This window comes from Notamacropus eugenii, chromosome 6, assembly GCF_028372415.1.
Source record: "Notamacropus eugenii isolate mMacEug1 chromosome 6, mMacEug1.pri_v2, whole genome shotgun sequence".
Lineage (NCBI taxonomy): Eukaryota > Metazoa > Chordata > Mammalia > Diprotodontia > Macropodidae > Notamacropus > Notamacropus eugenii.
The window spans coordinates 195,959,527-195,986,640 of NC_092877.1; the positions used below are offsets into that span (position 1 = coordinate 195,959,527).

The following is a 27,114-nucleotide window of genomic DNA, read 5'->3' on the forward strand; positions in this document are numbered from 1 at the left end:
TTCTTTCTGACGAGGAAGAACAATGCTTACCATCAGGCAAAGACACAGAAATCAAGGATTCTGTGTCCCACCCCACCCAATGGGCTCAGCCCATGGAAGAACTCAAAAAGAATTTTGAAAATCAAGTTAGAGAGGTGGAGGAAAAACTGGGAAGAGAAATGAGAGGGATGAAAGAGAAGAATGAAAAGCAGATCAGCTCCCTGCTAAAGGAGAACCAAAAAAATGTCGAAGAAATTAACACCTTGAAAACTAGCCTAACTCAATTGGCAAAAGAGGTTCAAAAGGCCAATGAGGAGAAGAATGCTTTCAAAAGCAGAATTAGCCAAATGGAAAAGGAGATTCAAAAGCTCACTAAAGAAAATAGATCTTTTAAAACTGGAATGGTACAGATGGACGCTAGGGACTTTATGAGAAAGACAGATATCACAGAACATAGTGAGAAGATTCGAAAAATGGAAGATAATGTGAAATATCTTATTGGAAAAACAATTGACCTGGAAAAAAGAATCAGGAGAGACAATGTAAAAATTCTGGGACTACCTGAAAACCATGATCAAAAGAAGAGCCTAGACATCATCTTCCATGAAATTATCAAGGAAAACTGTCCTGAGATTCTAGAACCAGAGGGCAAAATAAATATTCAAGGAATCTGTAGAATACCGCATGAAAGAGATCCAAAAAGAGAAACTCCTAGGAGCATTGTGGCCAAATTCTAGAATTCCCAGGTGAAAGAGAAAATATTGCAAGCAGCTAGAAAGAAACAATTCAAGTATTGTGGAAATACAATCAGGATAACACAAGATCTAGCAGCTTCTACATTAAGGGATCGAAGGGAATGAAATAGGATATTCCAGAAGTCAAAGGAACTAGGAATAAAACCAAGAATCACCTACCCAGCAAAACTGAGTATAATACTTCAGGAGAAAAAATGGTCTTTCAATGAAATAGAGGATTTTCAAATTTTCTTGATGAAAAGAAGAGAGCTGAAAAGAAAATTTGACTTTCTAACACAAGAATGAAGAGAACCATGAAAAGGTGAACAGCAAAGAGAAGTCATAAGTGACTTACTAAAGTTGAACTGTTTACATTCCTACATGGAAAGACAATATTTGTAACTCTTTAAACATTTCAGTATCTGGGTACTGGGTGGGAGTACACACACACACACATGCACACACACACATACAGAGAGACAGAGTGCACAGAGTGAATTGAAGAGGATGAGATCATATCTTAAAAAAAATGAAATCAAGCAGCGAGAGAGAAATATTGGGAAGAGAAAGGGAGAAGTTGAATGGGGTAAATTATCTCTCATAAAAGAGGCAAGCAAAAGACTTATTAGTGGAGGGATAAAGAGGGGAGGCAAGAGAAAAACATTAGGTCTACTCTCATCACATTCCACTAAAGGAAAGAATAAAATGCACACTCATTTTGATAGGAAAACCTATCTCATAATACAGGAGAGGGGGGGACAGGGGCACAAGTAGGGTGGGGGGGAGGATGGAGGGGAGGGCATGGGGAGGAGAATGCAATCAGAGGTCGACACTCATGGGGAGGGAAAGGATCATAAGAGAATAGAAGTAATGGGGGACAGGATAGGATGGAGGGAAATAGAGTTAGTCCTATACAACACAACTAGTATGGAAATCATTTGCAAAACTACACAGTTTTGGCCTATATTGAATTGCTTGTCTTCCAAGGGGAAGGGGTGGAGAGGGAGGGAGCTAAAGATGTTGGAACTCAAAGTGTTAGGATCAAATGTAATGTTCTTACCACTGGGAAATAAGAAATACAAGTTAAGGGGTCAAGAAAGCAATCTGGCCCTACAGGACAAAAGAGAAGACGGAGACAAGGGCAGGGAGGGAGGATAGAGGGGAGAGCAGATTGGTCACAGGGGCAATAAGAATGCTTGGGTTTGGGGGGGGAGGGGACAAAAGGGAAGAAAATTTGTAACCCAAAATTTTGTGAAAACAAATGTTAAAAGTTAAATAGAAAAAAAAGACTAACTATATTTCCCTCCATCCTGTCCTGTCCCCAATTCCTTCTATTCTCTCTTTTGATCCTGTCCCTTCCAATGAGTGTCAACCTCAAATTGCTCCCTCCTCCTCATGCCCTCCCTTCCATTATCCCCTCCACCCTGCTTATCCCCTTATCCCCCACTTTCCTGTATTGTAAGATAGGTTTTCATACCAAAATGAGTGTGCATTTTATTCCTTCCTTTAGTGGAATGTGATGAGAGTAAACTTCATGTTTTTCTCTCACCTCCCCTCTTTATCCATCCTCTAATAAGTCTTTTGCTTGCCTCTTTTATGAGAGATAATTTGCCCCATTCCATTACTCGCTTTCTCCTCCCATATGTTTCTCTCTCACTGCTTGATTTCATCTTTTTAAGATATGATCCCATCCTTTTCAATTCACTCTGTGTACTCTGTCTGTATGCGCATGCATGTGTGCGGGTGCATGTGTGTGTGTGTAATCCCACCCAGTACTCAGATACTGAATAGTTTCAAGAGATACAAATATTGTCTTTCTATGTAGGAATGTAAACAGTTCAACTATTATAAGTCCCTTATGACTTCTCTTTGCTGTTTACCTTTTCATGCTTCTCTTCATTCTTGTGTTTGAAAGTCAAATTTTCTTTTCAGCTCTGGTCTTTTCATCAAGAATGCTTGAAAGTCCTCTATTTCATTGAAAGACCAATTTTTCCTCTGATGTATTATATTCAGTTTTGGTGGGTAGGTTATTCTTTGTTTTAGTCCTAGTTCCTTTGACTTCTGGAATGTACTATTCAACGCCCTTTGATCCCTCAATGTAGAAGCTGCTAGATCTTGTGTTATCCTGATTGTATTTCCAGAATTGTTTCTTTCTAGCTGCTTGCAATATTTTCTCCTTGACCAGGGAACTCTGGAATTTGGCCACAATGTTCCTAGGGGTTTCTCTTTTTGAATCTCTTTCAGGCTGTGTTCTGTGGATTCCTTGAATACTTATTTTGCCCTCTGGTTCTAGAATCTCAGGGCAGTTTTCCTTGATAATTTCATGAAAGATGATGCTAGGCTCTTTTTTTGATCATGCCTTTCAGGTAGTCCCATAATTTTTAAATTGTCTCTCCTGGATCTATTTTCCAGGTGAGTTGTTTTTCCAATGAGGTATTTCACATTATCTTCCATTTTCTTATTCTTTTGGTTTTGTTTTGTGATTTCTTGGTTTCTCATAAAGTCATTAGCCTCCGTCTGTTCCATACTAATTTCAAAAGAACTATTTTCTTCAGTGAGCTGTTGAACCTCCTTTTCCATTTGGCTAATTCTGCTTTTGAAAGCATTCTTCTCCTCATTGGCCCTTTGAACCTCTTTTGCCAATTGAGTTAGCATACTTTTCAGGGTGTTATTTTCTTCAGCATTTTTTTGGGTCTCCTTTAGCAGGGTGTTTACTTGTTTTTCAAGCTTTGCTTGTATGTCTCTCATTGCTCTCCCCAGTTTTTCCTCCACCTCTCTAACTTGATTTTCAAAATCCTTTTTGAGCTCTTCCATGGCCTGAGCCCATTGAGTGGGCTGGGATACAGAAGCCTTGACTTCTGTGTCTTTCCCTGATGGTAAGCATTGTTCTTCCTCATCAGAAAGGAAGGGAGGAAAGACCTGTTCACCCAGAAAGTAACCTTCTATAATCTTATTTTTTTTCCCTTTTCTTGGCATTTTCCCAGCCAGTGACTTGACTTCTGAATGTCCTCTTCACACCCACTTCACCTCCAGATTCACCTAGTCAGGGCTTGGCCTCTAAGATTTAAATGCTGCTTCCCAGCCTCAGGGCTTTGGGTGGGGGAGGGGCTCCTATTCAGTGTGAGATTAAGTTCAGGTGCTCAGGTGGGGACAGGGCTGCCACACAGGGCTCAGTTCCCTCAGGGTGTTTATGCAGATACCTTCAACAATGGATCAGGGCTCCTGCCTGCTTGGGGAGCCCCTGTCTGCAGCTGACCCCACTGCTGCCTCCCGAGGGGGCCTGAGTTTTGGGGGCACCCCACTCCCCTCTCGACCCGCCAAAGAAACCCTCTTACTGACCCTTGTCACCTGTGGGTGGACGGACCCGCGCAGCCACTGGAGAGTCTGTCCCTGAAGCCCGCTCGGATCTGCTCCTCTCGGTGCCACCCAGTGGCAGCAGGGCTGGACTCTGCTCCTCCTCTGCAGCGTGAAGGACCTTTTGTGAGAGGTTTGCAGCCTCTCAGGAACAGTAATCTCCTCCTCTCCATTGTTCTGGGGCTTCTGCTGCTTCAGAATTTGTTAGCAGTTCTTTTTTAAAGATATTTTAGGGGCTGTGGGTTTGGAGGTAGCATATGTGCGTCTTTCTACTCCGCCATCTTGGCTCCGCCCCCCAAAGAGCATTCTTGGAAATGCTTAAGACGGATTGTAAAAGGCAAATTAGAGAAGTGCAAGACAAACTGGCCACTGATTTTTAAAAATGTGAAAAAAGAATTTAAGGAAGAATTTCAATGCAATTTGGAAAAATGGTAAAGAAAGCACAAAATCTAATTGGCCAAACTGGACAAATGAAAAAGGAAGTACAAAAAACGAACTGGGGAAAATAACTCCTTAAAAGGAACAATGGGATAGATGGAAAAGAAGATGCAAATGTGAACGAAAGGAAACAATCTATTAAAAATTAGTATTGGGCAGCTAGAAGCTAATGACTCTATGACATATCAAGAATCAGTCAAACAGTATAAAGAATGAAAAAAACAGAAGAAAATGTAAAATACCTCATTGGAAAAACCACTGACATGGAAAATAGATCCAGGGAAGAAAAAAATCTAAGAATTATTGGTCTACCAGAAAGCCATGATGAAAAAAAGAGCCTAGACAATATCTTCAAACAATCATCAAGGGAGACTGCTTAGAGGTCCTAGACCCAGAGGACAAAATAGTCCTCAAAAGAATCTACTGATCACTTAATGAAAGGGATCCCAAACTGAATCCTCCAAGGAATATCATTGTCAAATTCAAGAATTATAAAGTGAAGGAGAAAATGCTGTAGGCAGCCAGAAAGAAATAATTCAAATGTCAAGGAACTACAGCCAAGATCACGCAGGACCTTGCAGATCCTACATTAAAAGATCAGAAGAACTGGAATACAACATTTTTGTAGGGCAAAGGTCCTGGGGCTACAACCAAGGATTAATCATCGAGCAAAATTGAGCATAATATTTTAGGTAAGGAGATGGTCATTAAAAGAAATAAGGGATTTCCAGACTTTCCTGATGAAAAGTCCAAAGCTCAATAGAAAATTGGATCTTCAAAGACAAGTCTCAAGAGAGGCATAAAAAAGTAAAAAGTGAAAAATTAAACTTGGTATTCAATATGGGCAAACTCTTTACATCTCCACAAGGGAAGATAATATTGGTAATCTTGAGAATTATATATTTATTGTGGTATGTAAAAGGAATATACAATGACAAGTGAGAGTGGGCATAAATTAAGTGATGAGATGATAACAAATGTGATTATGGGGTGTGAGGGGATTGTAACTGAAGATGTGAAAAGCAGGGGGCAGAAAATTACATGACAGAAAGAGGCACAAAAACATATTACAGTAGAGGGAAAGAGGGGAGGGAGATGAGCAGTGTTTGAGATTTACTCTCATCAGACTTGGTCCAAGGAGGCAACAACAAACTCAATTAAGTATAGAAATCTAACTAGCTCTATAGGCAGAAGGAGTGGAAAAGGGAAAGAAAAGAGAGGGGAGGCCAAAAGGGAGGGAAGATGTAGGAAGTAGGAGAAAAGGGAGCAAAAGGGAGTGGGGGCCGAAAGAATTGAGGGAAGACTGAGGGAGGCGGTGGTCAGAAATTAAAACTGTTGTGGAGGGGGAGGGTAAAGGGAGAACTAAAACCATAAACTAGGGAAAAGAGAATGGAGGGAAAGACACAGATAGTGATCAACTGTGAATGTGAAAGGGATGAATTCTCCCATAAAACGCAGATGGATGGCAGAATAGATTTAAAATACATAATCCAACAATATGTTGCTTAGAAGAAACACTTTTAAGAGAGGGGGATACACACAGGGTAAAAGTAAGAGGTTGGAGCAGAATATATTATGTTTCAGCTGATGTAGCAAACGCAGGGGGAGCTATCCTAATCTCAGACAAAGCAAAAGCATAAATAGATCTAATAATAAAGGAGAAAAGGAAGGAAACTATATCCTGCTAAAAGGCACCATAGATAACAGTACTCAACACAGGTACTGTAGTTCTAACATAAACTGTATTATTATTACTATTATTATTATTATTTATTGTGCCTGAACTTTAAATCACTGTCAAAATAAATATAAGAGGCCACTATTGTCACCCGAAGAACTCTACAATATGCATAAGCTCTTATTACTGGATGTGGTGAACAAAAGTGCCTGGGGGACAAATAGTAGGTAGATCAAGATTTCACTAGAGACTGGCATGGGAACTTCACTCAGTTTCTGACCTGAGATGGCTCCCCTCTCCTTGGACAACTTGATGACCCCTTGTACCTTGAGACTCACCATGCTGATGCCAGTCTTAGTGCAGATGTCCTAATGGCATAACCCACTGCAGCTCACAACTCATGGGTACAAGAGATCTGTAAGCCTCAGCCTCATAGCAGATGGGATTACAGGTGTGCATCACGTTGCCTGGCTGTTAAGGCTCATAACAACTTCTTTCCACAAAGAGTATTCATAATTACAAAATATTTAGTAAGGCAGCTGCCTCAGAAAAAAACACTTTCAAATTTGTATATTGTGTACTTTGACAAGCACATATGATGTATGCATGATCCACTAAAGCCTTACTGCAATGCAAAACTGGACAGGTGAAGGGGCTGTGTGTTGCTAAAGTCTACTCCAATAGGGTACAAGTTTGTGGTAGCTCTACCATGCTGGCAAGGTAAGAGCCTGGTATGTCTGCTGTCCACAGAACAACCTAACTAAGCTCATAAAGATATCACCAGTTTGGTTAAAGAAGGATGAATTGGTTATCAACAGTAAATCTCAAAATCAGCGATGTTGTTTAGTGTTCTCAGTCATGTTCTCTTAGTGAAGCCCATTTGGGCTTTTCTCGACAAAGATACTGGCGTGGTTTGCAGCTCATTTTAACTGAGGAAGAAACTAGGGCAAATATGATTGAGTGACTTGCCCAGGGCCACATAGTTAATCAATCTCTGAGGCCAGATTTGAACTCACAATGATGAATCATGCTGACTCCAGCCCCAGTGTTCTATCCATTGATTTACCTAGCTGCCTCTGACGGATCATTTACTAAGTTGTAAAAAGGTCATTGTATGTATTGGTGGAGGGAATATCCAAACCAACAAAATCATGTGTTTCTGAAGTATTTCTGAATGTGGATCTACATATTCACATATGGATCGTTAATATTTCCTTGTTCTGCAGAACTCCCCTTTTGCATTTTCCCTCATGCCTTCTTCACATAGGTAGAGGGAACAGATCTCTTCCTTTCCCATCCTTCCAGCTGCAATGTTGATGTCTTTGGATGATGCCTGAGAAGTAAGGCAGTTAGCAAGTAGCAAGTATCCACTATGCCCCAGACACTGCGCTAAGCACTTTATAAATGTTCTCTCACCTGACCCTTGTAATAACTTTGAGGAGTAGGCCCCATTATTAGCCTCATTTCATAGTTGAGAAAACAGAGACAAATAATGATTAAGTAACTTGATCAGGGTCACACAACTGGAAAGCATCTGAGGATGAATCTGAATTCAGGACTTCTTGACCTTCCAGGTTCAAAACTCTATCCACAGTCAAAAACTATTTTCCAAAGAGAATGTTATCTTAAATGAGTAATTACATAAAACAGGAAAACAAAACTGAATATTAATACTGTATCTCTTGAAAATATTTAAAAGGAAATAGGAAAAATATGTAAAGGGAAAAGGGTGTAGAAGAAATGAAGCCTTTGATAATGGAGATTGTGAAAGAAGCTAAAATAAATTGGAGATTGTTTCATTCAGTTTACGCTAATTCCTCTTCTTCTTTTTAAAAATTTATTTATTTAACTTTTAACACTGATTTTCACAAAATTTTAGGTTCCAAATTTTCTCCCCATTTGTCCCCTTCCCCCACCCCAAAACGCCGGGCATTCTAATTGCCTCTATCACCAATCTGCCCTCTCTTCTATCATCCGTCTCTGCCCTTGTCGCCTTCTTCTCTTCTGTCCTGTAGGGCCAAATAACTTTCTATACCCCTTTACCTGTATTTCTTATTTCCTAGTAGCAAGAACAGTATTAGACAGCTGTTCCTAAAACTTTGAGTTCCAACTTCTCTTCATCCCTCCCTCCCCACCCCTTCCCTTTGGGAGGGTAAGCAATTCAATATAGGCTATATCTGTGTAGTTTTGCAAATGACTTCCATAATAGCCATGTTGTATAAGACTAACCATATTTCCCTCCATCTTATCCTGACCACCATTGCTTCTATTCTCTCTTTTGATCTTGTCCCTCCCCACGAGTGTTGACCTCAAATTGCTCCCTCCTCCCAATGCCCTCCCTTCCATCATGCCCCCCACCCTGCTTATCCCCTTATTCCCCACTTTCCTGTATTGTAAGATAAGTTTTCACACCAAAATGAGTGTGCATTTTATTCCTTCCTTTAGTGGAATGTGATGAGAGTAAACGACATGTTTTTCTCTCACCTCTCCTCTTTTTCCCTCCACTAAAAAGTCTTTCACTTGCCTCTTTTATGACAGATAATTTACCCCATTCCATTTCTCCCTTTTACCTCCCAATATATTTCTCTCTCACTGCTTAATTTCATTTTTTAAAGATATGATCCCATCCTCTTCTATTCACTCTGTGCATTCTGCCTCTGTGTGTGTGTGTGTGTGTGTGTGTGTGTCTGTGATCCCACCCACTACCCAGATACTGAAAAGTTTCAAGAGTTACAAATACTGTCTTTCCACGTAGGACTGTAAACAGTTCAACTTTACTAAGTCCCTTCTGACTTCTCTTTGCTGTTTACCTTTTCATGCTTCTCTTCATTCTTGTGTTTCAAAGTCAAATTTTCTTATCAGCTCTGGTCTTTTCATCAAGAATGCTTGAAAGTCCCTAATTTCATTGAAAGTCCATTTTTTTCCCTGAAGTATTATACTCAGTTTTGCTGAGTAGGTGATTCTTGGTTTTAGTCCTAGTTCCTTTGACTTCTGGAATATGATATTCCAAGCCCTTTTGTCCCTTAATGTAGAAGCTGCTAGATCTTGTGTCAACCTGATTGTATTTCCACAGTACTTGAATTGTTTCTTTCTAGCTGCTTGCAATATTTTCTCCTTGACCAGGGAACTCTGGAATTTGGCCACAGTGTTCCTAGGAGTTTCTCTTTTTGAATCTCTTTCAGGAGGGGATTTGTGGATTCTTTCAATATTTATTTTGCCCTCTGGTTCTAGAATATCAGGGCAGTTTTCCTTGATAATTTCATGAAAGATGATGTCTAGGATCTTTTTTTGATCATGCCTTTCAGGTAGACCCATAATTATTAAATTTTCTCTCCTGGATCTATACTTCAGGTCAGTTTTTTTTTCCAATGAGGTATTTCACATTATCTTCCTTTTTCTCATTCTTTTGGTTTTATTTTGTGATTTCTTGGTTTCTTCTAAAGTCATTACACTCCATGTGTTCCATTTTAATTTTGAAAAAAACTATTTTCTTCAGTGAACTTTTGAACATCCTTTTCCATTTGGCTAATTCTGCTTTTGAAAGCATTCTTCTCCTCATTGGCTTTTTGAACCTCTTTTGCCAATTGAGTTAGCCTATTTTTCAAGGTGTTATTTTCTTCAGCATTTTTTTGGGGGGGTCTCCTTTAGCAAGGTGTTGACCTGCTTTTCATACTTTACTGGCATCTCTCTCATTTCACTTCCCAGTTTTTCCTCCACCTCTCTAACTTAATATTCAATATCCTTTTTGTGCTCTTTCATGGCCTGAGCCCATTGGGTGGGGTGGGATACAGAAGCCTTGACTTCTGTATCTTTCCCTGATGGTAAGCATTTTTCTTCCTTATCAGAAAGGAAGGGAGGAAAGACCTGTTCACCAAGAAAGTAGCCTTCTGTAGTCTCATTTTTTCCCCCTTTTCTGGGCATTTTCCCAGCCAGTGACTTGACTTCTGAATGTCCTCTTCATACTCACTTTGCCTCCAGATCGGCCTAGCCAGTGCTTGGAGTCTGAGATTCAAATGCTGCTTCCCAGCCTCAGTGCTTTGGGCGGGGACGTGGCTGCTATTTAGTGTGAGATTAAGTTCAGGTGCTCAGGTAGGGGCAGGGCTGCCACACAGGGCTCAGTTCCCTCAGGGGGTTTATGCAGATACCTTCAACAATGGATCAGGGCTCCTGCCTGCTTGGGGAGCCCCTGTCTGTTTCTGCTCCCGCTGCTGCCTCCCAAGGGGGCCCAAGCTATGGAGACTCCCTACTCCCCTCCTGGCAAGCCAAAAAGACTCCCTCGCTCACCCTGGCGCCTGTGGGTGGAGGGATCTGCGAAGCCGCTGGAGACTCCCTCCCCAAAGCCTGCATGGATCTGCTCCTCTCGGTGCCTTGAGGCCAAGGCAGGGCTGGGCTGGGCTCTGGGTCCAGGGTGCGACAGACCTTTTGTCGGTTTTTCAGGGCTTTCTGAAACAGAAAGCTCCTCTTCTCCGTTGTTCTGTGGCTTCTGCTGCTCCAGAATTTGTCGGGAGTTCTTTTTTACAGATATTTTATGGGCTGTGGGTTTGGAGCTAGCATACGTGTGTCTTTCTACTCTTCCATCTACACTAATTCTTCTTAATCTAGATGTATCCCATCCCTATCAGCTATGATTAGGGTAGGATTTCATTTTACTCATAAAAGGGACGAAAGGAAAAGGGAAGCAGGATAAAAGAGCCTGGGTACATAGAGATATTCTTAGGACGGCACTGATAAGAGAGGGGAAGGAATTTAAAAATGTGTTGATATACATTTGAGAAATAACAAACTTAGTTATGAGTGGTGAAAGAAATGAGAACGGAAAGAAGCAAAACAGCCTCAAATGTTCATTGTTGGGGGAAAGATGATGAAAGTGAAAGATAGTGGGTCAGCTATCATACTAACTGAGTGGCACTATGCGGGGAGAGCTCCATGGTTGCTGTGTATTTTAGAGAAGAATATAACCAGGAAGACAGGAGCGACAAAAGTCTGTGACAACTTTCAACCTCACTTCACCTGTAGTTGCTGTTAGCAATTACAACATTCATCATTCTGGGAATGTCTCTATCCTTGGTAATTACAGTTAATCTTCCAAGTAGGCAATAATTATCTAGTTGCCATACCATGCAGGATCAACGGGCTAGGGTTCACTTCTTTAGGCACGAGTGAACACATTGAAAAGTATCTCAACCTTGAAAAGGGACTAGCATTTTTTAAACTGTACAGTGACTGATTGTATGTTTTTGTTTTTCTTCAGTTTTAGAAAACATTTTTATGTTAAACAAATAGGTTACTACACTCATTTCCGTTATCATTACTCTGCTGAAATGCTTTTTAATAACCATCTCAACAAAACAATGTATATTTATGGGAAGGGAAAAAGTTATTATATTAGTCTGCATATCACAGCATATGTATCAGAACTAGGTCAATGAGGACTGCCAGACAATAATGAAAGCCTTTGACTTCAGCCATTTCAATGAGCCAGTACCTCAGTTGCTTTAACCTATGAGGCTGTTCTCTGTCATCCATTCCTACTTTGGGCCTGTAATTGTGAAGGCAGAGGTTCACAGGGATCATGCCAGTACTGGCATTTCTTGGCTTTTGAATAAGCGAAAATAGTAATAAAAACTAAAAATGTAGTTACCACTTCTAATTTTGAAAGGTAATGAATGACTAATGTTGGAAATTACATTCAACATAGGGGTATGGTAACAACAGGACAGCGTTTCGTAGTTTCTAAGAACACATATAATAATTTTTGTATATTTTCAACAATTATGAAAATGTACAAACGTAGATTGGGGAAAGTGAATCATGCACTGGGAACCATCAAATGCCCATCCTGGATTTCACAGATTTCCAATGTTTAACAAACAAAATAAAACATATATGTCCTTTATAAGTACACTTGGAACTTAATTTTCCTATGGCTAATTTCTGTGACTCATGTTTAAAGATCCCCTTGCTTGCCTCGTTAATTACACTCCAGAAAGACAGTACAGCACAGGGGAGAGGAAGCTAGCCTTGGAGCTGACAAGAACTACCTCTCATTCACACTGGCAGTGTGACCTAGGCAAGTCACTTAACCTCTCAGGGATCTAAGCAACTATCTAAGATTCTAAGTTGCTGAAAGATACTGGCCTGCAGTGCAAAGGGAGTTCCCTATACCATGACACCATATATCCAGTCCATACCGCATGAGAAACTCAAACATACACATTTAATCGAATAGCTATATTAGGTATGCTGAGAGAGTAAGGAAGCTGATTCAATAAACTACACATGAAAAACCGGTCACCTTACACTTACCACAGCTGCTCTTCCAAACCATTTCATCCCTTCTCAAAGCTCCCATATTTCACTCTGCACCTCCTCAGCTAAAAATCTTGTCTCATATTTGGCTGAAAACAATTCAGGCCATTACTTGAGACCGCCCTGTCCCTCCTTCTTCTCATCTAACATCATCCAAATGCCTTCTGTCAGTATCTCCTCCTTCATTCATCCCACATGAAAATGCTTCTATAGGTCCAAGTCATCGCATTCTATCTTATCTCCTCCAGCATATCACCCCTCTCTCATTCCTATTCTCGTTTTTCTTCAATCTTTCCCTGCCTACTGGCTACGTCCCTCCTTCCCCATTCCCCAAAACATTTTTAATTCATCAACCTGTCCTCACTCTCATCTCACATCTCTCTTGGCATTTTTGCCTAATTTGTGCTGTAAGAGGATCCCTGAAAACCTGTGTCTCTACTTCCTTTCTGGACTCTTTCTTTTAACATTAGTCTGGCTTCTAAAATCTCCAAAGATACCAATGCTGCCTTAACTGCCAAATCTAATGGTCTTTTCTCATTTCTCATCCTACTTGATCTCTTTGAAGCCTTGTTAAACTAGAACACTTGTCTGCTTGATATTCCCTACTGTCTGCGTTTTGTAACACTAGTTTTTCCCGGATCTCCTCCTAAGTATCTGATCCTCTCCTTCCTAGGCTCCCTTGTAGACTACCATCTCCATTCGACTGACCTCCTAGCAAGCAGAGACAGCCTCCAGATTTCTTTCTATCCGTTGTGATTAGCTGGGTGCCTGACAAGTAGAACGCGATTAATAAAAGCAGAAATTACGTTTCTGCCTTGTTGCTTTTACACTCTACATACAGTGACCATATTTCTCCAGATGGGGCAGCTAGGTGGCCCAGGGGATACGAGTGCTGGCTTTGGATCAGGGAGACTCATATTCCTGGGTTCAAATCTAGCCTTAGGCAAATATTCCTTGTGTGGCCCCGGGCAAGTCACTTAACCTTGTTTGCCTCAATTTGCTCATCTGTAAAAGGACCAGGAGAGGGAAATGGAAAACCACTCCAGTATCTGTGCCAGGGAAATCCCCCAAAGCCTTCCCAGAGAGTCAGGCACAACTGAAAAGCTGAAAACAACATTTCATTAGAACAGGATAGCATTTGATCCCACCTCACCACTGAGCAAGGGGAAGTCAGCTGGAGACTGGCTAAAGTGAAGGAGTTTCCCTTCATTCAAAATGGGTAGGCAGGAGGGGGAGGGGACGCCAGCAGTCAGGATTGGGATACACTCTCCAGCAAGCAGAGCCTGACCCTGCTCTGTCCCAGGTGCTGAGGGGAAGAGCTTGGCCAAGGGGTAGCCAAGGCACAGGCGCCCCCGTGGAGGGGGGGCGGTGTCTGAGGCTGTTCCTGGGGACCTTCCCTTCACTCTCCCCCACCGCCCTCTCACCTGTGCTTTTTGTCCAGATCGTCGACTCCGGCCTTTTCGTGGAGCAGCAGTTCCTGCACCTTCTTCACATCCCCAAGAGCGGCAGCTTTGTGTATCTTATCGAGGTCCTTGACTCTGATGATGTAAGAATCCGGGCCGAAGGGTGGGACCCCGCTGTCCCTGCGCGGGGGCGAGGAGGAGGAGGAGGAAGATGGGGACAGAACGCTCCTCCTAAAGATGTTAAAAATCTTCTTCATGTTGGCAGGGGGTCACAGAGAGGATGGGGGAACTCACGAGGAGTTCTCCCTTGATGTATTGGCCTTCTCTGGGCCCTCACCTATTCTCCAAAAAAAAACGTCAACCGCCAGAGGCTCCAAGTGAAGTGATTCCTAAGCCAGTAACAGCAAGGAATCGATCCTAGAGACGGCTGTAGCCCTAGCAACGCCTCGAGGGGGACCGAAATGCGCATGCGTTCTCCAGATGCAGGAGTCACGTGCATGGGCCCAACGTTAAAGCTAAGCCTGGGTGAGTGCGCATGTGCCAGGGCAGTTAGCTCTCCGCGGGAGGGGTCCACAGCTCAAGATCGCGAGGGTAGCTGAGCCCTGGGCTGGCTGCTTCCTGTGCTTTAGGTTCTGTGGAGCCTCGCGCTGTGACAGGATCTATAGAAGACGGGGGGAGGCGATGGGGGCCAGGTGAGACCTAAGGGGAGGGTGGGGCATGTGGATTGGGAGGACCTGGGTTCGAATGTCGAATCCCGGACCCGCTCTGTTGTTTCCCTTTGTGAAGGTAGGCAAAGCACTTCCTCTCTGAGCCCCAGTTTCTTCTTCTGTACAACGCAGACTTGGGTCTCGATAACTTCCCAAGTGTCTGCCAGCCATGAGTAATTCTGTGAAGCCCAGACTGAAAACCAGCACCATGTTGGTGCTCTGATGTCTGATGGACGCCCTGGGACAAACGCAGTCTAGGTTCCTCTCCCCTCTGATTCTCCCTTCAAGAGGACAGGGCAATGATTCCTCTGGGACAGGAAGCCTGGCACAGGGAAGGTGGAGCTGGCCTTAAACAGGCAGCCCTGGGTTCCAGCCCAGCCTGTGCAGAATTGCAATTGCCCTATTGATGCTTTTATTAGGGTGGGGGCTGAGGGAGTTACAGCAGTTGTTTGGGAAAAGATATGCCAGGTTCAGCTGATTATAAGTAAGGCTAGAGTACAGAATGAGACTATTTTCTTTTTTTTAACATGGCCAATGCAGACATTTATTTTCCTTGACTTGACAAGCATATCATAGGAGTTTTGATTTGCTTTCTTTCTCAATGAGGAGTAGGTCAATAGAACGAGAAAATGTAGATTTCTTTCTGAAAAAAAATAATAAAATAAATTCTTAAAAATGTACCTAATACATACCTACATGAAAGTGATAGATTATTTGCACAGAAAAAAATGATGTGGCGCAGGAGGCCACAGTAGATAGAAGCGCAACCTTGAGTTCAGGAAAATGAGAGTTCAGGTTTTACCCTGCCATATTCAAACTGTGTAACCATTGGATTGTCATTTAACCTTTCAGGCTTCTGAGACAGCTCTCCTATAAGCCCCTAAGCTTGTAGATGAGTTGTTGAATCTACACAAGTGGAAGGAGTTAACACACCTAGAATTGCTAGTAAAATCCCAGGTCTGAAAAAAATGGAAAAGAAAACAAAAGAGGAATAGTGCATGACAGGTATTCAGAGAAAGATGGGAAAAAGTATGTGGACTAATAGAATTAAGTGAACATAACCAGGAGGACAGCACAAAAAAGGAAAGTCACAGTGGAAATGAAACGCCCAAAGACTGTAGCATTGTAATTGTGATGACTACACTTCCAGATTAGTCCAAGAGATTTAGGAAATGAAGCTTGCCTTCCCACTCTGTGGAGATGAGGAACTGTGGGAGCAGAATGACACACAGGTCGTAAATGTCTGAGGCCATGTGAACTAAGAGCTTCCTGACTCCTAAGGCCCAGCACTCTACACCCTGAGCCACCTAGTCGGCTCTTAGACAAACTGGGTTAAGTGACTTGCTCAAGGTCACACAGAAAATGTTTGAGGCCATTTGAACTCATGTCTTCCTGACTCGAAACCCAGCACTCTATTCACTTAACCATCTAGCTGCTCCCCCCTGCTGAAGGTAGTAAATGGCTATTCCTGTCTTCACATGGGAATCCTGTGATGACAGGAAAGATCTATCCATGATCAAGAGCTTGGTTGTCAGATCAGACTTTCCACATGCTACCATTTCCATAAAAGACAAGACTGCTACCCTGAAGGTGGAACAATTTTGGTTTTCAGTCTCAATGTCAATGCAGCCATGGCACCTACTATGACCAGATCAATCTAAACAGTGGAGGGGTGTGTGTGTGTGTGTGTGTGTGTGTGTGTGTGTGTGTGTGTGTGTGTGTGTGTGTGTATAATGAGAGGCAGAGACCATGGACCGTGACCAGCATGACTGATCTTCCTTCCAACCCCTCCTAAAGGCATCCTCCAAAGCCTTCTCATAGGTCCCCATCTTTTTCCTCCTTCCTTCCTGGAAATTGGCTCCTCACTGTTCAGCCTCAAATACTCTGGCCTCAGCCAGGGAGCCTTGCTTAAAAGCGAAACTCCAACTCCAGCACCAGAGTGAAACCTCTGAACTTTTTATTGCTAAGAAATACTCAGCTGTGGTCCTTTGTATGCTGCACCCTGAAGTCAATGAAGCTCTTTCCAGCTGACTCACAATTAGAATGTCCTCTATTATTTGTCTTCAAATATAAACTCCTTGAGGACAGACTTACTTTTCTAAATGTATTCCCAGTTCATTTCATAAACGTCTAATAAAAGCTTTCCCATTCATTGTTTGCTCCTCATTCATACAAAGTAAATAGAACCAGGAGAATTCACAGAATTCACTGCAATGGTGTCAAGAAAAAGAAGACACCATCTTAGAGAACAGAGGAAAAAAGGAAGCAGTTTGAATTGCAGTGACTAATGTTTGTCCAGGAAAACAGATCATCAAAAAGTCTGCCATGCCCTCTACATGTAATCATTCCAACATGTGTTGGAATTCTCTCAGGTTCTGTTGAAGAAAGAGAGATGGGCGAACTGCTTCAAAATGTGAATGAATTCACTTAGATCTTCTCTGTAGCCATTGGGAGGTTTATTGATGCAGAAGCTGAGATTTAGTAAGGAGCTAAATAAAGGCCTTGCTTTAGAAAAAGCACCAGCTTTATGTAGGATGAGTTTAGGGTTTCCTTGTGGGTGTAGGAGATCTAGGGTAAGTCTTGCAAGATAAAGACACAGACTGAGGACTATGATGGACACATGGTAAGGAAATCCCATTCCCCAGGATAAGGGATAGGAACAGGAATTTTTTGTTTCCCCAGGATGAGAGGCGGGAACGTGCAATCATATGGTCCAGGATAAGGGAAGTTGTGGTAAGGGGATATTTTAGGGCACCAAGGGCTTCACAAAGTCAATCAATATTACTTTTCCTCTCAGGGCATTGTTTCTATCCACATCAGTCCTTCCTGCAGGAAGAACCAGACCCTAAATATTCCATAGACTTCATGCTGTGGTTGAGGAGCTAAACACAAATTCCCCTGAGAGAGCAGGAATAATGCAGTGAGGACTCACAATTGGTGGATGACTATGATGGGGTGCTTGGGTGTTTGTGCTTGGACCCAATTCTAAAATCACATTTCTCTTAAAAATCACACTTCTCTTAAAAATCACATTTCTCTCTAACCTCAAAACACTCTCTCAGTCAGTCTCCCTCCAGTTCAAGGACAGCCTGCCCCAGCAGGAACCATTATCTCCCTTCCTACCATAGTAGCCAGCTGCACCTATAGAATTTATCACGTAGAGCCAGCTGCGTGCTGACTAAACTAGCTGTGCACTGGTTCATAGCGACATTAATTCCTCGCTGACCAGTGATATGCATCTTCAACTTAGATTTATGTGAGCTCCTTTACATTAATCTTGTCTAAGAAGACATTGATGACAGAAGTATGATTTTTTATGATCAATCCTGACTATCGTTTGACTTAGTGACGTTTCAGACTTAAGACCACACCTCCATGTAGCTCCCCCTTGGGCTATTTCCCAATGAATATTGAGTAAAATACCTGCACAGTACATACCAAAAGTACATGTTCTTTTAAGAACTGACTACTCCCTAATCACACCACAGAATACCTAGTTAGTGTATTTGGCACACATCTCACTATACAATAATCTGTATAAACTTTATCTATATCTCCTTTAAATGGCAGGTTCCCTAAGCATTCTTGCCCGCTAAAACGTGTAATAATAATAGACTGTTTTGCCTATTTGACTTAAAATTGTTTGAGTCCAGTGAATTCTTTCCAGACTAGGTTGACAGGGATCGCTAGTGCTTCCTTCACCTTTCTTGACCCTCATCATATTTTTGGCGACTTCTCCAGGGCATAATCTGACATCTCAAGCCCTCTCCAAGTGAAGGTGAGCTTTCTTTTCCCTTAAGCTTGCTAAGCTTTCCCCTCTCCTTGCCATATAGTTGAGGTTCAACTCTTCAGCTAAAAAGGAACGCTTACTGGGGTTCCGACAGAGCCTTTAATGGGCTCTGGCACTCTCCCCTGAAACAAGGGACGCCTTTTGAAGTTCAGTGCACTTTCTCTCCCTTGGGACGCCTTGAGACGATTAACTATAGGCGGTGTTGGTGCCCTTTCCCTTTCACTTCAAGAGTCCTTTGAGAATTTTTTAGGTCTTTGCGTTGCTGTGAAGGCGGAGGTCTACCAGAGAAACATCTCACACACTGTGATTGTTACTGTGTATTACTATAATTATTTTGATGAACTTCAATTTCCCAGGCATCAGAGACTATATCCGGTTGGAGGGAGAATATGGTGAAAAAGTTCCAGATGATCCTGACAGTGAACCAACCAACAACATCTTATAAATCACAAAGTGTATTTGTCAAATTTTTATGTAGAAAAGGTGTATTTATGATACCTTTAAAAACAGAATGCTTAAAAAAATAAAATCATCAAACTTAATAAAGTCTTATATTTTGAGATAATGACAGTGGAGGGTATTAGAATAAGTGTGATTGGAGGAAGCTAAATCAGGAATTGTGATGGGAGGGATTGCAGGTTGGAAAGGGGGGGGAAGCTGGTGGTCATCAGGCTGCCATGCAGATGGAGTCTACAGGTGGTTTAAAATCAGTGGTTTAAAACATTAAAAAATCATCTCTGATAATCTACAAGTTCAAAGTTGAGCCTGTAGGAACTATGAGAAGGTTTGAAAAAAAAAAGTATGAACCTCAGTTCTCACCATTAACCTTCTGGGCTAAGATATCAGTTGTTATGATGGCACATGTCTATAATCCTTGCTACTAAAGGAGACTGAGGCTTACGGATCACCTGAGCTCAGGAACACTGAGCTGCAATAAGCCCAAAGTCAATCAAGTGTCTGTACCAAATCTACCACAGGTGTGTTGGAGAGAGAACCAGACTGCTTAGGGAGACAGAGAGAGAAGATCTTAAACCAGGGTGAAGTAATGAGAGCATGGTGCCAAGCTAAATTCACAATGGATAACGTTGAGATATGCAAAAAAAAAATATTCAGAAGTATGCAATACAGTTGAATAGAGAGGCAAGTACAACCTTAAACCTTACGTGAATGTACTCTTCAGTCAGTAGGTCAGTAAACATTTATTAAGCGCCTTCTCTATGGCAAGTGCTGTTCTAAATCTGGGAAAACAGAAAATGGCAAAAGATAGTCCCTGCTCTCAAGGAACTCACAATGTAATGGAGGATAAAAGAAGCAGACAAATTTGTGCAAACTTTATACAAGATAAATAGGAAATAAATAAAAGAGGGAAGACACTAAAAGAGGAGTTGGGATTTTAACTGGGACTTAAAGGAAGCCAAGGGGAGGCAATTGGCAAAGATAGATTAGAGAACAGAGCATTCCAGGCATGGGGATAGTCAGAGAAAATGCCCAGAGCCAAGAGGTAGAGTACCTTGTTCAGGGAATACCAAGTAGATCAGTGTCATTGAGATGAAAGGAGGAAAGGGAAAGGGAGTTAAATGAAAAAAATAGCTCACATAATCAGTAGTCTGCAAACAAGGAGGAGGGGTTTGGGAGGAGCTGCTGATACTTCCAACTCACTTTCAAATGAACTGGTCAGTGGAAGGAAAAGTATTCATGGCAAATGGGATACAGAAATACCTGTCACTCAACCTGGAAATAGCAAAAGGACCAAGGGGGAATTAGATGGAGTGTGGATTAAGGGAGGGATTATTTCTTTTCTTTCTTTATACTAACTATTTTATTTGTTTTTGGTGTTCTGTAATCACTTCCATATATCTTAGATTTCCCCCCTCCCTAACCAAGAAGGCTTGCAATCTTATATAGGTACCACATATATATTCCTACTAAATACAATTTCACTATAGTCACCTTGAATAGAAGAATAAAAATGAATGGGAGAAAGCAAAAAACAAAACAAAACAAAACATAACACAAAAGAAAATGATCTGCTTCATTCTGTGATCCAATTGTTCTTTCTTTGAATATGAAAGGCATTTTTTCTCAAGAGTCCATTAGAAATTTTTTAAGTCCACGCATTGCAATGAAATGCTAACTCTACCAGAAAAATTACTCACATGCTGTGGTTGTTGCTGTATGCAAAGTCCTTCTAGTTCTGCTCCTTTCAGTCAGCATCAGCACATATAAGTCTTTCCAGGCTTCTTTGAAGTCTTCCTCTTCATTGTTCCTTATAGAGCAATAGTATTCTATTACATTCGTATGCTACAATTTGTTCAGTCATTCCCCAAATGACGGACATACCATTGGTTTCCAGGTTTTGGCCACCACAAAGAGAGCTGCTATAAATATTTTTGTACATGTGGAACCCTTTCCCATTTTTATGATGTTTTTGGGATACAGTGCTAGAAACGATATTACTGGGTGAAAAGGTATGCACATTTTTGTAGCTCTTTGGGCGTATTTCCAAATTGCTCTCCAGAATGGTTGGATCAGCTCACATCTCCACCAACAATGAGTTAGTGTTCCAACTCTCCCACATCTTTTTCAACATTTATCATCTTCTTGTTTTGTAATGTTAGCCTATCTGGTGCCTCAGAGTTGGTTTCATTTGCATCTCTCTAATCAATAGTGACGTAGTGCATTTTTTCATATTACGATAGATAGGTGTTAAGGAATGCTTTTATTTTTTTTTTTTTTACTATAATGAATTATTAAAGGGATGGTTTCCAAAAAACCTGGGACTATTTTTTTTAAATGATCCACCATGAACAGAACCAGGAGAAGAATTTAAATGACAACAATTTGATAAAGACAAATAACTTTGAAAGAATTAATAATGTTCATCGTTTTAATAAACCAATCATATTTCTAGTGGACTCATGATGAAACACTCCAAAATGAAAACTCCCCAGAATATTTTGGGCAAAATCTAGAATTGCGAGGTAAAGGAGAAAATATTACAAACACCCATAAAGAAATAACTCAGGTACTGTAGAGCCATAGTTAGGATCACACAGAATTTAACATCTGCCATATATAGGAAAAGAGGGCTTAGAATACATATTCTAGTGTTTGCCTAGAACCAAAATGGATGCGCCCATGCAGTACCAGATGCTCCGTCGACCTACGTGGAGCAGATCCCTAAGGCTGATTCATGGAAGGTCATTCGATCTATGGCACAAGATGCCTGGTTGACTCTGTGGAGGAAGGTTGGATTTTGATTGACACTTTCACTTCAAGCTGTAACTTGCTCTGGTTCCTGAGAGGGAAATGAAAAAAAATGAGGTGCTGGCAATGGAATTCACCAACCTCCCATAGGGAGTCCTTGGGCCTGGTCAGGAAGGAGATGGCTGGCCATGTGGGCACTGGGGTCTACTGGCAGAGGTCGCGAGTTGATTGGACCCAGAACCACATAGAAGCTCTTGCTGAACATCATAATGGGAGTGTTGTGGTTTCAATATTCATGAGAGGTTGGGCTATTTAAAAGCACTTCTAAAGAACTTGAAGTATCAAGAATATGGAAAGGGTTGTGGCACAACACTGCCTGAAGGCAGGAATCAACTTCATTGTCTTCTCTCCCATTCCTAGAAAAGCATTCTTAGAATCATTGCAGCAACCACGGGATGCTATGAAAGGGATGTTGCTAAGGGACCCCCAAAAATCTATGCATAAAAGATAAATTTAATATGTTTGGCTTTTTTTGAGACAATTGGGGATAAGTGACTTATCCAGAGCCACACAGCTAGTAAGCGTCTGTTTGTTGCACTTTTAAATTTAAAAATCAGCTGATACCCTTTTATTAAGAGACAGGAAGTTGGAGGATAATCATCTTTGTATTTGGCAGGCTAATAAATGTGTAAGTAAAAAAAAAAAGAAGATATGATGTTCTAGAAAACAAAGGAACTAGAATTTGAAGTAAGAATAACCTACCACACAAAATTGAGTATAAATCTACAAGTCAGAAGGGGAAATGGATATTAAAAACAATAGAGGGCTTTCAAGCATTCCTAATGAAAAGACTAGAGTTGATTAGAAAATACGACTTTCAAATGGAAGATTGAAGACAAGCATAAAATGGATAAAAATAAATGAGATGTTATAAGGGATTAAGCAAGGTTAAATGGTGTACATTCATATATTGGAAGTTATTGGATGTAAGTCCTCAGAACATTATCATCAACAGACATCTTAGAGGGAGTCTATTAAGAAAGAGTGCCTGAGCATGCTTCTGTTATGTTGGGATGATCTAGAAGAATGGAAGATTTAAAAAATAAAAAAAAAATAGATGCTTTACAGTGAGAGTGAGGGGAGAGGAAGAATTGAGAAAGCTCTCTCACATAAATGGCACACACCAAGAAGAATTCATACAATGGAGAGGGTAATGGAGGCAGACTTGACAATGCTTGTATCTCACTCTTCTACGAACTGGTTCAAGTAGAGAAATAAACACATACCTATACAGTCATGACCAAGTAGGAAGTAGGAGGGAGGTATTGGCAATTCAAATGGGAAGATCTTTTCCATTCATTAATAGGCCTATGTCATCTGTCTGGGTCCCATGGAAGACTGAGTCACATGAGTCTAAGCCACATGGAGCCTGTGGTGAACCAGTAGGACAGGAAGGGTAGAAGAAGAAAAGCGAGAGCTAGAGCACACCTAGAGCAGAGCTGAAAGGAAATTGGGCAGAGCCTAGTCAGAGATAGGAAGGATGCAGGCAAGTAGGCAACTGGCTAGTGTGAGTGAGAGAGCTTGCTTGTGATTTTGTATAAGGGAGCCTGCTTGTGAAGAGTGTAATGGATCTGGTTTGTGGGAAGACTAGCAAGGAGAAGGTTTGGGGATACGATATGGGGTCCTCTGCCTCGTTATTGTTTATGGATTATGATAGATTTGGCTTTCTGGTGTCTGAATAAATATTTTGCTTTTGTCATCCACGTAGAGAGTCTGTTGTATTTTGCTATTGAGAATTGCACTAGCACATTCATGGCCACCATAACCACTGTGAATATTGCGTTGGTGCTACAAGAGAAAGGTGTTAAGAGAAAGAATAAGAAGGAGGGTAGTTTAAGAGAGGCGATGGCTAGAGGCAAAAGAGACTTTTGAGGAGGGGACAGGGTGAAAAAGAGAAGGATCAAAATAAGAGAAGAAGGTGGGGAGAAATACAGTTAGCAATTTTAACTGAATGCAAATAGGATGAACTCACCCTTAAAATAGAAGAAGACATAGAATGGATTAAAAATTAGAGTCAAAAAATATATTGGTGTAAGAGCAAGCACCCTGGAACCCAAGAGGACCTGCTAGTACAGGTTCTCATATCTGCTGTTCTAGAAGGAAAGCAACTTTAAGAGGGGTAAACAATCTTACTTTAATCAAGCTCATACATCATTCACTTTGTTCAGGGTGAAAAGTCAGCATCCTGAATTTCATACAAAATACAAACAGACATTACAAGTAGAAATTAAAAGCTTCTAACTGTCTTACCATAAGCCATACATAATTCACTACCAGAGAGAGAAGCACCAACATCTGGGTTTTCAAAGCTGGGTGGCTTCTTAACAGCTACCCAAAGTCTCATCTGGCAGAGAAACCTTCTTCCAAAGAGTAAGCCCCAAAGCAAAATCTCGCCTCAGGGTATATCTACACCTATCAGGGTGAGAGGGCAGGATCCCTCCTGATCCAGCATCTGCCTTCATACAAAACAAGTCTCCCCTAATCAAGCCTCTCTCAGTAGCCCCACCAGAAGTCTATTAATGGACAGGAAGACTTTTTTTAACTCTTATTACAATTGTTTACAAGACACATACCTGAAACAGAAACAAACACACACTTAAATTAAAAGTCTGGAGCAGAATATATTATACATCCCTTGAAATAAAAAAAACAAGGGTAGCAATCACAATCTCAGAAAAAAGTAAAGCAAAAAAATAGATCATTAGAAGAGATTATCACGGAAACCATATTTTGAGGAAAGTTACCATAGACAATTAATGTCAGTGCTGAACATACGTGTACCCTTTTGGTATAACATTCAAATTCTTGCAGGAAAAGATGAATGAGTTACGGGAGGAAATAGATATTAAAACTATAATGGTGGTGGTGGTGGAGGGGGCATTACTCAGTTTGTCCCTGAGGCCTAGATAAATCTATCCATAAATCAAATAAGAAGAAAGTCAAATAAGTTAACAGAATTATAGAGAAGATAGAAATGATAGACTTATGAATAATACTCAATGTGATAGAAAGGAGTATACCTATGTTTCTGCTACGCATGGGAACTTCACAAAAACTGATCATGAAATAGCGTATATAAGGATCTCACAAGAAATGTAGAAATGCAATTCTAGTAAATGCACTTTTTGTGACTTTAGTGCAATAAAAGTTACATTCAGTAAAGGACTTTGGAAGCATAGATTTAAAATTAATTTGAAGCCATATAACCTAATCCTGAAGAATATGTTGGTTACAGAACATATGTACACTTTGCAATTATCTCATTTGGTCCCCAAGCAATCTCGAGAGAAAGGTGCTATTAGAATTTCTATTTTATAGATGAGGAAATCGAGGTAAAAAGAGATAAAATGAATGATTTAAAGAAGAAAACCAAATTACCAGTATCCAAAATGAAAAGAATGAATTCACAGCCAGTTAAGATGAAATAAAAGCAATTATTAGGAGCTATTTTGCTCAAATGTGTGGTAATAAAATTGACAGCATCAAAGAAATGAATGACTACATACAAAAACACAAACTGCCCAGATTAGCAAAAGAAATAGAACAATTAAATAAATCGAAGAAGCCATAAATAGTACAAGATGGATTTAAAAGTTAATTCTGCCTTACATTAAAGAACATTTATTTTCAATAGATACTGCTAGATAAAATGATAAAGAACAAATCCTACCAAATCCCCTCTAGGACATAAATATGAATTTGATTCTAAACTATGGAGAAGGAAAACAAAGAAAAAAATTATAGACGAAATTCCCTAATTCATTAATGCAAAAATTAAAAATATTAGCAAGGACAGTTCAACAACATATATCACAAAGATGGCATACTTTGGCAAGGCTGGGTTATATCAGGTACATAAGACTCACTCAGTATTAGAAAAATTATAAGCATAATTAATCATAACAATATACGCGTGTGTTCATCCTTCATTGCTGAAGAAGACCATGCCAACAGAGAAATAATGACATGACTTGCACTCGACTTTGTTTTGAGTGAATGAGGGCTGTGCATGTCACCAGCCTCACTGCTTCTCTAGGGCCGTCTGAATCCAGTGACCAGATATTCGTCAATATGGCTGGAGATGACCCAAGATGAGGCAGTTGGGGTTAAGTGACTTGCCCAAGGTCACACAGTTAGTTAGTGCCAATGTCTGAGGTGAGATTTGAACTCAGCACTGATGCTTTATCCACTATAGAACTTAGCTGCCCCACAGTGGGAGGGGTGGTATCCCTAAGTAGGAATTGCGTTATTGAGGAGAAATGGGAATGAATAGCCTGCTCACTTTCCTTTCCTACAGCCTTCACATGTGCCAACCAGCTGCTCAGTCACAGAATTCCCCAGCAAAAGAACCCAGGCAGGAGACTCATCTCGCCAAACTTGTGACTTCCTGGGACTGAATCCAGGCAAGACACAGTCAGAAAGACTGTAGTAGGGATCTAGGCATGGTCAAGTAGTCTGGGGTGATTGGAGGATGGATTTATGGAGGGTCTTGAAGGGCGTGGCCAGTAATTTGGGTGAGTTAGCCTCAAGACAGCAGAAACCAAGAATAAAGCATTTTGCTAGCATGAAGAATGGGAAGTAGCTGAAGGTTCCCTGGAGGTAAGACAATGGGGGGCTAGGCTAGTAAGGGTAGCTGAGATTTGGGCCCAGGGATAATGAAAGGCTTCTGACCTCAGCCAAACACATGCTTCTGAGGCAAGACCATGAGTAATAACTTATTCACACTCTGGACGCGTGAATATAACAGCCTTCATAAACAAAAGTAAGCTTTAACAACTTTTACCTGACTACAAAGTCCCTCCTCTATGACCCCATTTACTAGGTAATACAGGGTGTACAATTTCCAATACTATGTTCTCTCTTCTGCTGCAAGTATGCGATGACCATGAAAATGAACCTTTAGCTTTCCTAGAGGGGAAGTCAACATTTGTAAGCTTCTTACTCATGAGAATTCCAAGCTACACTTCACATTTATTCTACTTAGCTGCCTTCTAACCTCAAAACATGTTCCAAACCAGTTGGACACTTGCTTTGCCTGTTACCTTCTCTGTGAAAAATAACTCCTTTCTTGTGTCTCCCATTCTACTGATTGCTATTCTGAACTTAGGGAAACAATTTCTCCATGATGTTGCTCAAATTTCCCTCTTTCTCTGCTGGAAAATAATCGAGTACTAATTGACGTTGATAGTATCTTCCACAATTAGTTTATTTTTCTGTATTTCTTTCAAGTCAAAACTCTCCGGCCTGTATGGATCCCTTTGATTTCATTTCATATATTACATAATTTCTGTGGAAAGAAAAATTGTACTCATTCCTCGCAATTCATCCTCTTTTATTTATTCAAATCTTGTTCCCACATCTATCTCCATTCTGATGAATGCTACCTCACTCTCTTTCCCATACACATTCTTCCTTTCATCCATCTCCCGTTTAAGCAAGAATAGTTTATTCTGAA

General features: G+C 41.0%; 1 protein-coding gene and 1 long non-coding RNA gene across 3 annotated transcripts in view; one reads left to right on the forward strand and one right to left on the reverse strand.

Moving 5' to 3' along the window:
• LOC140512548 (uncharacterized) overlaps window positions 1-14,178 on the reverse strand; it is a 125,233-nt gene extending 111,055 nt beyond the window's left edge. The window contains 1 exon segment of the mRNA XM_072621699.1: window positions 13,917-14,178. Within this exon segment, the coding sequence (XP_072477800.1) occupies window positions 13,917-14,152 (236 nt within the window). The 5' untranslated portion in view covers window positions 14,153-14,178.
• A 156-nt stretch (window positions 14,179-14,334) lies between these two features.
• LOC140512552 (uncharacterized) lies at window positions 14,335-18,980 on the forward strand. 2 transcript variants are annotated; one of them, XR_011969808.1, is made up of 3 exons: window positions 14,335-14,420; window positions 18,270-18,380; window positions 18,749-18,980. It is a non-coding gene; the product is annotated as an uncharacterized lncRNA (long non-coding RNA). The 2 variants fall into 2 exon arrangements; XR_011969807.1 differs by lacking the exon at window positions 14,335-14,420 and adding an exon at window positions 14,500-14,587 and having other exon boundaries at window positions 18,749-18,979.
• The last annotated feature ends 8,134 nt before the right edge of the window (window positions 18,981-27,114 follow it).